The sequence below is a fragment of the Phyllobates terribilis genome, unplaced genomic scaffold (assembly GCF_046119375.1).
Source record: "Phyllobates terribilis strain yellow unplaced genomic scaffold, ASM4611937v1 Scaffold_4__5_contigs__length_816908805, whole genome shotgun sequence".
Classification (NCBI taxonomy): domain Eukaryota; kingdom Metazoa; phylum Chordata; class Amphibia; order Anura; family Dendrobatidae; genus Phyllobates; species Phyllobates terribilis.
This window is the reverse complement of record NW_027362764.1, coordinates 748,985,858-749,001,299: the sequence shown is the minus strand read 5'-3', so window position 1 is coordinate 749,001,299 and position 15,442 is coordinate 748,985,858. Positions and strand designations below refer to the sequence as shown.

Here is a 15,442-nt window from a genome sequence, read left to right as displayed (position 1 = left end):
ACAAATTCACAAATTTTTTTTTATTCTGCATATGTATTGCAGTATATAGGAAAAATCATGATCTCCTATGAAGCTCAGCCTATAGGTTGGTTTACTCGAACGATTTCTCCACATTCTTGTAGATTGTGAGAAGTCGCGGGCAGGGTCCTCGCTCCTCCTGTACCAGTCACCAACTCGTTTTTGTTCAAGATTATTGTAATTGTTCTTGTATTATACCCCATTTTTCACATGTAAAGCGCCATGGAATAAATGGCGCTATAGTATAATATTTAATAATAATAAATGTACATGAAAAACGGAACAATTATTCTGATCAGAATGGCATCAGTTTTTTTCGACTGTGGAGAGAAAAACAAACAAAAAAAAGTTTCTCTTCCTTCTCCATTCTGTCTGTCCGTGAAAAATTGGACCACACTCGCATGTCATCCAAATTCGGTCTGATATTTTTTTCATGGACCCACAGACTTGCATTGCCGATTTTGATTTAACACTTGTTTCAAAATCTGACATGTCTCTGATATCTTCCGCGGACCACTCTGTCCAGGGAAAAAAATAGGACAGAGTGTAATGTCTGTATACTCTTTTTGCGTCCTCCACTGCACAGGAGATGTGGTATGATCAGACCATGTTCCTGTACGGTGATACACAGCCATTACACAGTACACAGCAGGGGCACATTTATAAGATTATCTCAGTACAGGGACATTTTATTTAATCACATCCAATTGTGGAACTTATTATTATTCCAAGATCTATTGATTAAATGAACTTTTGGTTCATTGGAAAACCCCTTTTTGCAGTTAAGAACGGAGCTCGGCTCTGGTCGCTGCTGTTAGTATCAGTCTCTATGTAATGTAGCCAACATCTCGTGCGTGTGGATGGAGCTCAGCTCCAGAGCCCCCTCCACATTTGCGGACCCCTGCCCAGGACATTTATTCACGTCCTAACAGGGGAAGGGGTTAATCTTATTAAAAATCCAGAGGGTTTGGCACTGCTGCAAAGATGGCCAGAAGTTGCTCTAGCACACAATCCGGCAGGCTTAAATATTCCTGCGTTGCTCCAATGCAGCTTCAGACAGCGCACAATTCGGAACAGCGATGCAACCATGCCGCTGATCTGACCTGTCAATCTTCAGGAGTGCAACGCCCTGGCAAAAAGAGAGCCGGTAGGCAGGGGTGCAACTCCTTCTAACCCCTTCTCGGAGATGAAACTTTAGGACAACCCTTTAATTTATATACATGTCTCCGGACTGATCAGTTCATATTTTTCCTATTTTTTTAGGTTACTTTGTATCACTCATTTTGTACCTGTTTTATATTTTTTTTTTCTTACTTCATTTACAACTAAATTTAGAATTCTTCAGATTCCATAAATAGGGACGTGCAGTCCCAGACACGGACAGTGGATCAGAGTTACACCATAAATCAGCCATTAGATTGTGAGCCCTATCATGGTGAATTGCTACATACAGCGCTACTGCTTTGTGAGAAATACAGGTGGTGTGACAGTTATGACACATGATTAATTGATGTAGGAGATGGTCTTAAATTCATAGGAAAGCGTCTCCCTGAGGGAGAATATCCAACCTGTCTATTTTACAGTATACGAATCATAATACTGCCAAAGTGAGTGATGAAAATGAAGGAAGGCAGAACAGATTTGGCCACAGTTGAAACCTGTTTCATATCGTCGTGTGATTCAGGTCTAATACTATATTATTTTCTTAATATCTCTTTATAACTGTAAAAGCTGCTTTTTTTCTGATGCAATTCTCTAAATGAGAGATTTGTGTCTTTTTAAAGTCACCACTAGAGGGAGCAGGCTGCACACTGATGTTGTTGAGCCCAATCTATAAACTGTATGCACCATGCTCACTGGCTCCCTCTAATGATGAGTGTGCAGGCAGAAAGAACTTTAATGTTTTCATCTACAGTTGACACCAGAAGTTTACATACAATATATAAAAAGACACATCTGCATGTTTCTCTCAATATCTGACATGAAATCAGAATAAACCTTTCCCGTTTTAGGTCAATTAGGATTACCGTAACTTTTAATATTTGCCAAATGCCAGAATAATGAGAGCGAGAGAATGTTTTAAGGCATTTTTATTACTTACTGCAAAGTCAAAAGTTTACATACACTAAGATTACTATGCCTTTAAACAATTCTGGGCTGCCCATATGATGATGTCATGTGTTTGGAAGCTTCTGATAGTGTTTTTTTTTTTTTTTGCAGCATCTGAGTTCATTAGAGACACACCAGTGGATATATTTTAATGCACACCTGATACACTGCTTCTTTGTGTAGCATCATGGGAAAGTCAAAAGAAATAAGCCAATATATCAGGAAGAGAATTGTGGACTTGCACAAGTCTGGCTCATCCTTGGGTACAATTTCAAGATACCTGAAGGTGCCTCGTTCATCTGTACAAACAATTATATGCAAGTGCAAACAAGATGGGAATGTCCAGCCATCATACTGCTCAGAAAGGAGACCGGTTCTGTGTCCCAGAGATGAACATGCTTTGGTCCAACATGTGCATATCAACCCAAGGACAAAAGCAAAAGACTTTGTGAAGATGATGGAGGAAGCTGGTAAGATTGTATCAATATCCACGGTGAAACGAGTACTGTATCACCATGGGATGAAAGGCCACTCTGCCAGGAAGAAGCCATTACTCCAAAAGAAACACAAAAAAGCCAGATTAATGTTTGCAAATGCACTCAGGAACCAGGACCTTTCTTTTTTGAAGACATGTTCTGTGGTCTGATGAAACTAAAATTGAACTTTTTTGGCATAATGACCATCGTTAAGTCTGGAGGAAAAAGGGAGAAGCTTGGAAGCCTAAAAAACACCATCCCAACTGTGAAACACGGGGGTGGCTGCATCATGTTGTGGGGTTATTTTGCTGCAGGAGGGACTGGTGCACTTCACAAAAAAGATGGAATCATGAGAAAAGAAGATTATGTGGCAATACTGAAGCAACATCTCAAGACATCAGCCAGGAAGTTGAAGCTTGGGCGGAAATGGGTCTTCCAAATGGACAATGATCCGAAGCATACTGCCAAAATGGTAACAAAGTGGCTTAAGCATAACAAAGTCAATGTTTTGTAGTGGCCATTAAAAAGCCCTGATCTCAATCCTATTGAAAATTTATGGACAAAGCTGAACAGGCAGGTGCGAGCAAGGCGACCTACAAACCTGGATCAGTTACACCAGTTTTGTCTGGAGGAATGGGCCCAAATTCCGACCAACTATTGTGAGGAGCTTGTCGAAGGATATCCCAAACGTTTGACCCAAGTCATTCAGTTTAAGGGCAATGATATCAAATACTAATGAAATGTATGTAAACTTTTGACTTTGCAGTAAGTAACAAAAATGCCTTAAAACTCTCTTTTCTTTCTCTTGCTCTCTGTCTCTTGCTCTCTGTCTCTTGCTCTCCTCTCTCGCTCTCTTTTTTTTCTTTCTCTTCTCCGTATTTTTCGGACTATAAGACGCACTTTTTTCCTCCAAAATTTTGGAGGAAAGTGGGGGGTGCGTCTTATAGTCCGAATACTATCTCCCTGTATATACTGTGCTCTGTGTGGTAGGAGGTCGAAAGGGTTAATAGAACATACTCGCTCAACACTAACTACAACCCATGGGCGTGGGGAGCAGGGAATATTCATTTTCCTTAATAGCCGGCACACTGTACTGCAGTGCGGCTCCTGCTGCCGCTCTGGGGTCTGTGTGCCCGCTATTAAAGCTCATGAATATTCACTACAACCCACTCCCATGGGTTGTAGTTAGTGTTGAGCGAGTATGTTCTATTAACCCTTTCGCCGAGTATGCTCGGGCCGAGCTCCGAGTATTTACAGCTGCTCGGTGATATGGTTGAATCGCTGCTGTGTGCATGATTTGCGACTGACAGTTTTACTACATGTGAGGAATGTCTATTTCTTACACATTCCTCACATGTAATAAAGCTGTCAAACAGTTGCAAATCATGCACACGGGAGCGATTCAACCATATCACCGAGCAGCTGTAAATACTCGGAGCTCGGCCCGAGCATACTCGGACAGAACATACTCGCTCAACCCTAGTTGTAGTGAATATCCATGGTCTTTAATAGCAGGCACACTGACCGCAGAGCGGCAGCAGGAGCCACGCTGCGGTACAGTTTGCGCGCTCTCACACTGTGTGAGGGCGCATGGCAGGAACGCCATGCGCCCTGCCATGTGCGGCTCACACAGTGAGAGTGTGAGCAGCAGAGCGGGACAGCGCTGGAGGAGAGAGGAGGTGAGTATGATTGTTTATTTTTTTTTGTGGGCAGCAGGATGGGGGATCAAGGGGTGCCATGCATACCAGGATGGGGGAATCAAGGGGTGCCATGCATACCAGGATGGGGGAATCAAGGGGTGCCATGCATACCAGGATGGGGGAATCAAGGGGTGCCATGCATACCAGGATGGGGGATCAAGGGATGCCATGAAAACTAGGATGGGGATCAGGGAGTGCCATACATATCAGGATGGTAGATCAAAGGGGTGCCATGAATACCAGGATGGGGGATCAAGGGGTGCCTTGCATTCCAGGTTGGGGATGAAGGCCACGTACCAGGAAGGAGGGGCCATACATACCAGGATTGAGGATATTAACAGAATTGGGGGACATTACCCCAATACCAGTGTCAGCAGCAGACTCCCTCCCCTATAACAGGGCATCATGACTACATTTTTTGCTTAAATATTTTTTTTCCTATTTTCCTCCTCTAAAACCTAGGTGCGTCTTATGGTCCGAAAAATACAGTTTATTGATAACTTGATCTTTATTTTTGACGTGGACCAGTTCAATCCCACCTCCTTTGTTACCCATCTGAATGATAATCGATGGGGTATTACTTTTAACGCAGACATAAACGAAGACTGCATAAATTTCTTAGATCTTACACTTTTTTATTAAAGAGAATACCATTTGCACCAGAACATTCTTCATGAAGGTGGACGCAAATAGCTATATCCATTATAGCAGCGGACACTATAGAAAATGGGTCAGGAATATACCTTTCAACCAATTTCATAGGATTAGAAGGAATTGTACAGCTAAAACAGATTTCATGGAACAATCTAAGGCTATGTGCCCACGATGCAGAAATGCTGCATATTTTTTACGCTTCTCCCTGGCAGGAAAAACGCATGCGGATTTTACTTGCATTTTTCCCGCCAGGTAGAAGCGTTTGTCAAGCGTTTTTTCATGCATTTCTGCATGCGGGTTATCAAGCGCTTTTCCAAGCGATTTTAGCATCACTTGGAAAAGTGCTTGACAACTTGGTCACACTGTATAAAGCCATGCAACCGGCATGGATTTATATAGTGTGACCAAGTTAATAGTTAAAAAAAAGAATAAAATGGTAAAAAATAAAGATTATACTTACCTTCCGATGGCCCGCGGTCTCCTTCTCCGCTCCGTCCGGTCTCCCCGGTGTCTCGTGGTAGTGTAAAGGACCTGCGATGACGTCATTGAGTCATGTGACAGGTCACGCAACCGCTGACGTCAGCAGTCAGGTCCTCACACCACCGCGAGCCGCCCAACGCATTGCACGCATCGCTGAGGAGTCCGGGGGACATCAGAAGGTAAGTATAATCTTTATTTTTTATTTTAAATTCTTTTTTTTACAGTTTCTATGGTACCCAAGTCTGGAGAAGAGGAGACTCTCATCCAGACCTGGGTACCATAGAAAGAGAGTCTCCTCTTCTCCAGACCTGGGTACCATCCACACATTGAACCGTGTGATATCCGCTTGTGCAGATGCAGTCATGTGGATGTCACGCGGTCTAATGCAAGTCAATGGCGGCGATTGCGCTGCGTGTCCGCAAAATTAATGGACATGCTGCGTATTGTTCCGTAATGATAATCCGCAGCGGAAATTTCCACAGCATGTGCACAGCACATGCGGATTATCATTGGGGACCATGGGGCACGTATTACCAAGCGTTTAAGCGTCTTCGCTGCGGAAATTTTCTATGCGAGGCTATCCCAATAAATTAATCAAAGAATCGTATGAAAAAGCTAGGGATTCTTATGACCAGAATATTGCTCCCAAACATAAGAAACCAGAAGACTCTTCTTTTGAGCATACGTTAAATTCATTACTACTTTTAGCTCTCAACATAAACTTATAAGGGAAATTCTACAAAAAAACTGGCACATTTTTGCTCAGTGATTCCGATCATCGGAAAGTTCTAACTGGGAAACCCTTGAATGTATTCAAAAGAGCACCCACCCTGAGGAATATCCTAGCACCTAGCCGGATATATAATCCACACAATTCTGCTGATATCAGCACCCGTAGAGGGAAAATTCACAAATGTGGTAAGAGGAGTTGCCTATGCTGCAACTCCATTAAACATGGAACAGGAATAGTTTCCAGTTTTTTGAAACATGGCCTCTCGCGACATGTGATCAATTGTCCTAATGGGGACTTTAGTTGTCTGAGTATCATGCCCATTGAACACATTTCGAACAATATACCTAATAGGATTAAAGTGTTGAATAGAAAAGAAATATACTGGATCTACAAATTAGATACATTAAAACCCCGCGGGCTTAATGAAGTCTCAGAGATTTTTATCTAAATTCCATCTAAATGTTGCTTTTAGTCAGTTTTAATGTTTTAGCCCTCGCTTAGTGTGGTTTTTACTGGATCTATTTAAATTTTGTTCAAATCTTGAATCTTGCTTTAAGTTAATTTCAATGTTTTTTTGCATTTTCTTTTTATTATATATATGTATTTTTTTTTCCCTTTTCACAATGAGAAATAATGTAAAAATTATAATTATGACTGCATCTCGGGTCCTGGCGATACATGCGGGATGCACTCTATACGTGCAGTCTCCTGCCCTTGCTCCTCTGACACATGGGTGAGCGGCAGATCCCGTCCTTCTCTGTGTGAGGGTCAGACTCTTTGGAGCAGCGGCTCTTACCAGTATCCTGCAATACTGACCTGGAATCATGGCTTCTATTCCATAAGAAGTATATAAACCATTTTTTTGACATAATACTCCGAGCATGAAGACACAATTTAACAACTTTCAGATTTTTAAATTCATTTTAATTCATTTATATTGGATTATAACATAATAAGACTAGTTAACATGTTTTTGAACATATGTATATCGATTTTGCTTTTATACCAAATGCAACGAATTGATGCCTTGGCACCAGTTTTTGTGTTTTTTTTTTTTCTCTTGATTGCCTGTATATAAGGGATACTAGGAACATCTGTGTATCAGCTACTCCCTGAGGAAGCGGAGAGGACGTCCGCGAAACGCATATGTAGTTTATTAATAAAAAATATTTCCATTAACCCTTTTGATCACCGGATCATCTTTTCATACGGAGGAGTGCGGATATCTATACACCTTTCTTCTGCCATATCCACCTGTTGATGTCTCTCATTATTCTGGCATTTGGCAAATATTAAAAATTACGGTAATCCTTATTATAATAATCTTTATTTATATAGCGCCAACATATTCCGCAGCGCTTTACAATTCAGAGGTTCATATACAACAGTCATAAGCAGCATAGCTAAAGATAATACAATAATTAAAGCAAAAATAATGACAACCCTCCTCGTAAGAGCTTACAATCTACAATGAGGTGGGGGTGACACAAAGTACAGGGGCTTATTTACAATGATGGTCCAGCTATCTTGAGCGGATGAGGGATAGATAAAGGCTGCATGAGCTCGTCACCAGCCAGTATCTGTAGTGCTTTTGGGTGCGGAGGAGTTTGGTGGAGAATTATGATTGGAGAAATAATGAATGGGCTATAAAAATATAAAAGGACTTTGATTAAGGAACGTGATAGGCCACCCTAAACAGATGTGTTTTTAAGGAGCGTCTAAAACTGTGTAAGTTGTGGTTCGTCCTAATTTCTTGGGGTAAAGCATTCCAAAGAATAGGTGCAGCCCGGGAGAAGTCTTGGAGTCGGGAGTGGGAGATACGGATTAGTGCAGATGTTAGTCGAAAGTTGCTTGCAGAGCGTAGAGAGCGGGTAGGCCGATAAACAGAAATGAGGGAGGAGATGTAGGGGGGTGCCACACTGTGAAGAGCTTTGTGAGTAAGAACAAGCAACTTAAATTGGATCCTATAATGTATGGGCAGCCAGTGCAATGACTGGCACAGAGTGGAAGCATCCGAGTAACGATTAGCCAAATAGATGACCCTGGCTGCAGCATTAAGGATTGACTGGAGAGGGGAAAGTCGAGTGAGGGGGAGGCCAATTAATAGAGAGTTACAGTAGTCACGCGAGAGAGGATCAGGGCAGCAGTGAGGGTTTTGTGTCCAAGGTGAAAAAGGGGCAGATTCTAGAGATGTTCTCCAGGTATAAGCGACAAGAGTGGGCAAGATATTGTATATGGAAGGTGAAGGAAAGATTGGTGTCAAACACAGCACCCATACAGCGCACCTGCTGGCTCGGCGTTGTTGTGGTGCCACACACGGAAAGGGAGATGTCAGATTTAGGGAGGTGAGTAGACGGCGGGAGCAGAAGAAGTTCCGTTTTGGAAAGGTCAGGTTTCACATAGAGAGCGAACATGATGTTGGAAACTGCGACCAGTCACTGGTGTTCTGTAGTACAGTGGGGGTAAGGTCAGGGGATGAAGTGTATCGGTTTGTGTCATCAGCATAAAGATGGTACTGAAAGCCAAATTTGCTGATGGTCTGTCCAATTGGGGCCGTGTAGAGAGAGAAGAGGGCCAAGACTGAACCCTGAGGAACCCCAATAGTGAGAGGAAGAGGGGAAGAAGTGGAGCCAGCGAACGATACACTGAAAGAGCGGTCAGATAGGTAGGAGGAGAACCAGGAGAGAGCAGTGTCCTTTATGCCGATTGAGTGGAGCATAGAGAGTAGGAGGTGGTGGTCAACGGTGTCGAGAGCTGCAGAGAGGTCAAGAAGAATGAGCCGAGAGTAGTCACCGTTATGTTTTGCTGTCCGAAGGTCATTGGTCACTTTGAGTGCAGTTTCTGTAGAATGTAGGGGGCGGAAGCCGCACTGTGATGGATCTAGAAGAGAGTAAATGGAGAGGTAAGGGGTAAGGCGGAAGTAGACAAGGTGCTCAAAGACTTTAGAGATGAAAGGGAGATTGGAGACTGGTCTGTAGTTGTTTGTACAGGAAGGGTCAAGAGAGGACATTTTTAATAATGGAGTGATGATAGCGTGTTTGACGGAGGAGGGGAAGATACCAGAAGAGAGGGAGAGGTTGAAGATTTTAGTTAGGTGAGTAGTGACGACTGAAGAAAGAGACTGGAGTAGATGTGAGGGAATGGGGTCAGTGGTGCATGTAGTGGGATGAGAAGAAGAGAGGAGCCTGGAGACTTCTTCTGTGACTGGGTCAAATGTGAAGAGTGAGCCAGAGGAGATGTGGGGAGGGATGGAAGTCACGGCACTTGGTGGCTGGGAGCTGATTTCCTAACGGATGTTCTCTATTTTCTCTGTGAAGTAGGAGGCCAGGTCCTCAGCACCGATTGACCTAAAATGGGAAAGGGTTATTCTGATTTCATGTCAGATATTCAGAAAAACATGCATATGTGTCTTTTTATATAGTGTATGTAAACTTCTGGTTTCAACTGTATATCTATGCAGTTTTAGAGCGTTGTAGCAAGAAAAACTGCCCATAAATGTATATTAAGAAATGAATTGACACAGAATTCTAGAACTATTTAGATTAAAAAATTAAGGTGAATGTCCACATTTCAAAACCTTAAGGCAATGTATGGGCAGAAAGTGAGCTATAACTTTAATCCCTTTTTTGTGTTTTGTGCAACCCTTTTTGCATTCTCATTATCAGCACAGATAAGTTTACAATGACTGATAACACCTCTATATACAGTAGATAACACAGGATTCACCATTCACAATAGGTGATGTCACAGCTCACCTCCTCCTCCTGTACAATGACTGATAACACCTCTATATACAGTAGATAACACAGGATCCACCATTCATAATAGATGATGTCACAGCTCACCTCCTCCTCCTGTACAATGACTGATAACACCCCTATATACAGTAGATAACACAGGATTCACCATTCACAATAGGTGATGTCACAGCTCACCTCCTCCTCCTGTACAATGACTGATAACACCCCTATATACAGTAGATAACACAGGATCCACCATTCACAATAGGTGATGTCACAGCTCAGCTCGTCCTGTACAATTACTGATAACATCTCTATATACAGTAGATAACACAGGATCCACCATTCACAATAGGTGATGTCACAGCTCACCTCCTCCTGTACAATTACTGATAACACCCCTATATACAGTAGATAACACAGGATCCACCATTCACAATAGGTGATGTCACAGCTCAGCTCGTCCTGTACAATTACTGATAACATCTCTATATACAGTAGATAACACAGGACCCACCATTCACAATAGGTGGTATCACAGCTCACCTCTTCCCCTCCCCAAATAGGGTTCAAGTCAGTCTATTTCTGGTAATGTGAAGTACATGTAGTGGTTAACTTTCCATAAAAAAACAAATGTGCAAAACAAAAAAAAAATGTATCATCTAATACAGGATTGCTTCAAATATTTGCAGCGTCCATAGCTGACGGAAGGCCGGGTTTTCCCTGTGATTGACAGCTTTGCTTTCTTTTATGCCACAGTCCTTTGCCACAGAGAGGCCTACATGCAGCCTGTAGACCTGTAAAAAATTATATATTTTCAAGGATACATCAGTTTCTTTGTGTGCGTGAAATAAAAGGATTTCATTATTTAGGAATTAAGAAGGAGATTGGTAATTTTTTGTTTTTGTTAATCACTAATCTCTGTCTTGTGAAATAACACCGCTCCTCCGTAGAAGTCCTCGCCACTCCTATGATCCAAGATAGAAATCTTCAATCATGAAGTGCAGATCAACGGTGGATTATATAACAAATTATCTAACAATGTGTAATAACAACAATAATAATGACAGCAGCACCATATAACACCATTTATCTGGGCGCCGTACAGGACAATTATTTTAATTTCCGCAGCCATTTTTCTTTTTTTTTTTTTTCAGCACCCATATTTTCTTTTTTTTTTTTTTTTACCAATGTTGAAGTATGAGGCTTTGTTTGATGCACAATGAATTCTAATATTTTTTTAGCGCTGTTATGAGGTACATATAAATTACCCCACCATTTATATAATTTTTCTCTGCAAACTATTTTTGTTTAGATTTTATTCTGCTCAAGATCCACCCCAAAATAACCCCTTGAATGAATTCTGCAGATTTTTACATTTGTACAGATGCCTAATATGTGTAGGGTTTGGTTTTTTTTGTTTTGTTTTTATTTCTTTTTTGATATGTAATATATTTTACTCAAGAATTTAAGGATTTTTTCAGTTTTTTTTGTTATGGGGGACTTTACTTTTTCAAACACTTTTTTTTTACTATTATTTTTGCAGGCCTTTTTTTTCTTTTTTTTTTTCCCCACTGTAATCAGGGGCTTCCATAAGAGCCCTAGTTGCAGAGGAAAAAAGCCCCTTTCTGTGCCACTCGTCATTGGCAGAGCTGATCTGGGACTGCTAGGACCCAGCAGTTCTGCTATGGCAGGTCTGATCGGCAGGTCCTACAGAAACATTGGCAGTGCCCTTGCTTCTGTTATGTGCATAGTGCTCACTGAGAGCTACACTACCGTTCAAAAGTTTGGGGTCACCCAGACAATTTTGTGTTTTCCATGAAAACTCATACTTTTATTTATCAGATGAGTTGCAAAATGAATAGAAAATATAGTCCAGACATTGACAAGGTTAGAAATAATGATTTTTATTAGAACGAATAGTTTTCTCCTTCAAACTTTGCTTTGGTCAAAAAATGCCCCCTTTGCAGCAATTCCAGCATTGCAGACCTTTGGCATTCTAGCTGTTAATTTGCTGAGGTAATCTTGAGAAATTTCACCCCATGCTTCCTGAAGCCCCTCCCACAAGTTGGATTGGCTTGATGGGCACTTTTTGCGTACCATACGGTCAAGCTGCTCCCACAACAGCTCAATGGGGTTGAGATCTGGTGACTGCGCTGGCCACTACATTACAGATAGGATACCAGCTGCCTGCTTCTTCCCTAAATAGTTCATGCATAATTTGGAGGTGTGCTTTGGGTCATTGTCCTGTTGTAGGATGAAATTGGCTCCAATCAAGCGCTGTCCACAGGGTATGGCATGGCGTTGCAAAGTGGAGTGATAGCCTTCCTTATTCAAAATCCCATTTACCTTGTACAAATCTCCCACTTTACCAGCACCAAAGCAACCCCAGACCATCACATTACCTCCACCATGCTTGACAGATGGCGTCAGGCATTCTTCCAGCATCTTTTCAGTTGTTCTGCGTCTCACAAATGTTCTTCTGTGTGATCCAAACACCTCAAACTTTGATTCGTCTGTCAATAAAACTTTTTTCCAATCTTCTTCTGTCCAATGTCTGTGTTATTTTGCCCATATTAATCTTTTCCTTTTATTAGCCAGTCTCAGATATGGCTTTTTCTTTGCCACTTTGCCCTGAAGGCCAGCATCCCGGAGTTGCCTCTTCACTGTAGACGTTGACACTGGCGTTTTTCGTGTACTATTTAATGAAGCTGCCAGTTGAGCTGTGAGGTGTCGATTTATCAAACTAGAGACTCTAATGCACTTGTCTTGTTGCTCAGTTGTGCAGCGGGGCCTCCCACTTCTCTTTCTACTCTGGTTAGAGCCTGTTTGTGCTCTCCTCTGAAGGGAGTAGTACACACCGTTGTAGGAAATCTTCAGTTTCTTGGCAATTTCTCGCGTGGAATAGCCTTTATTTCTAAGAACAAGAATAGACTGTCGAGTTTCACATGAAAGTTCTCTTTTTCTGACCATTTTGAGAGTTTCATAGAACAAACAAATGTAATGCTCCAGATTCTCAACTAGCTCAAAGGAAGGTCAATTTTATAGCTTCTCAAATCAGCCAAACCGTTTTCAGAAGGGCTCACATACTTGTGCAAGGGTTTTCTGCGGTTTTCTAAACATCCATTAGCTTCTTACACAGTTACAAACACAATGTACCATTAAAACACTGGAGTGGTGGTTATTGGAAATGGGTCTCTATGCACCTATGCAGATATTGCAATTAAAAACAAGATGTTTGCAGCTAGAATAGTCATTTACCACATTAACAATGTATAGAGTGTATTTCTGATTCATTTAATGTTAGCTTCATTGAAAAAAAAAAATGGTGCTTTTCTTTCAAAAATAATGAAATTTCTAAATGACCCCAAACTTTTGAACGGTAGTGTATGTGACGCGCCCAGGAGATGGGGACGACTCGGCGCCTGGGCCTTGTTGTTGCCTGACCTTGGGGGATGTCGCGGTGGTCGGCTCCCGGGCCCGTACCCTGGGGTCACTCTTAAAAGAAGGGGGAAAGTTGTGTGGGATAGGGGAATGTTCGTGACGCCACTTGTGGTGTCTGGTGAGGACCACCAGCGCTGCGACAGTCTTCTGAGGCCGGTGTTCAGGCAGCTTAGTTGGTGCGGCTCCCCACATGTGGAGCGGGGCCTCGGGGTAGTGTAGGAGAAGGATGCAGGACAGAGGGGACCCAGCCGAGTCAGAGGAAGAATAGGCACACTCACAACAGTTCACTTCAGTACCTTTACTGGTGGTGTTTCTGGCACGGTGCAGGGTACTTCAGGGTGAAGGATGCATATCAGGACTCTCCCTAGTGAGCGGGTGTGGGGCCTCCTGTTCCTTGCCTTTCCTTGATAAGTTTCTGACCTGCCTGGAGCTAGGCCTAACTTGGTCTCTGTCTTGCACCTGCTGACCTGTTGGTAGGGCCTTCTTTTGGAGATCACACTCCCTGGTCTCTTGGGCCTCCGTGACTCCTGACCCTGGTACGTAATCAGCTTTTGGTGTTCCTGGGACATATAGTTCTCCAGGGGTTCCGGTTGTTTCTGCTGGATGTAAGGAATCCCTGCAGACGAGCTGGTTAAGCTCATCTGCCCCCTATGTTGCTTGCTTACTCCACTCGCCTTCGGCCATGCTCGGGGCCCTAACTAGGCTTCACATGGGCAGTAGACCTCGCTACTCTTCACCGCTCTTTTGGCGTCGGCATACCCTAGGCTCACTAACTCGAGCTCTCTGAGTCTGGACTGAACTGACTGAGCTCCGCTGCAGGCTAGCTTCTGCAGGAGTTCCTCTCAACAGGCTCTAGACTCAAACTAAGACTCAGACTTCACTGAGTTGCCTGGCTCCACCCTCCCTTTATATATACCTATCCAGACTCCCTCTGGTGGTCTGAGGTGGTAGGGTGGAGGTGTGTGAATGCTATGAGGGCCTCTTGTGGAGAAGACCGTCCATGCACCCCTCTGGGATCTGTGGCACCAATGCGCAGCAGGGCGCCACATAGGTAGCTGGCAAAAAAGACAGAAGCAGTAATAAAGCCCTTCTGTTTTCTCACCAGGTTTGCCAGCTGCTTAAAGATATTCTTATTAATGGCGTAAAACATTAATAAATTTGGACAAAATTGCACAAAATTTTGGTTGCAAACGAAATGAAAAATGCCACCCTTTGTGGATAATTAAATTGGACTTTGCATTATCATTTGGACTCCATAGCAGAACACACAAATAATAGGTTCATTGTGTCTTTATTTTCCATATATTTCATATGATTACATAGTAATTAAACGCCTATACTGTGCATGCCTTTTCCTCCTTTGACCAGAACATGACCTCAACCTGTTTGCCCTGATCCGCTCTGAGCCCTATAGGCATTGTAGGTCTACTTGTTCTCCAGGAGTGTGTAAACTATATCATGATCTGTCACTGCCAGTCCCACAGCTCAGAAAACAAACCCGCCTATAAATCTATTGGTTGTATACATGTCGCACCTAGCATATACTGGCAATCACGTGGAGCACATGTACGTGTGGTACCTATGTGGCTCTACACATAGCACTGAAGGATTTGGATATGGTTAGGAGGCTGATTTTCTCAAAAAACTGTGATCACCTGTCTATAATGCTACTGTATGAAACTGAGCTGGAATATCAGACTTGGACCATTGTAGGGTTTGTCCAATTTCTTACATTTATGGCATAGCCACAGGTTTTAGATAGCTATAAATGCTAAGGAGCGGCCACCTTTCCAGTCCTGGATAGCACACAACTTCCCAAAATAGAAGTGGATCCTAGTGGTGGACGGCTTTTCCTATGGATGGATGAGAAATGTCATTTGTGACATGGTCTCTGTGTCTTATACAGTCTCTATAGGGTATATTCATTCATGTCAGATTTCTGGGAGTTAAAGGTGTAATCCAGCTCCGCTCTCTTCTGTATCAGGAGATAAGGGGGGCTAGTAATGTCACATCAATAGACATTTGCCACCTCTCTGTTTACGTACATGATATAGAAGTGAGCAGAGACCGAATATACCTGAAGACATG

The 15,442-nt window shown here is 42.6% G+C and overlaps 1 protein-coding gene across 1 annotated transcript in view; it reads left to right on the top strand.

Annotated features, from left to right (window-relative positions):
• Positions 1-3,258, top strand: part of TBC1D31 (TBC1 domain family member 31) — a 54,267-nt gene extending 51,009 nt beyond the window's left edge. Inside the window, exon 22 of the mRNA XM_073679858.1 lies at positions 2,239-3,258. Within this exon, the coding sequence (XP_073535959.1) occupies positions 2,239-2,279 (41 nt within the window). The 3' untranslated portion in view covers positions 2,280-3,258. The remainder of the gene's footprint in view (positions 1-2,238) is intronic.
• The last annotated feature ends 12,184 nt before the right edge of the window (positions 3,259-15,442 follow it).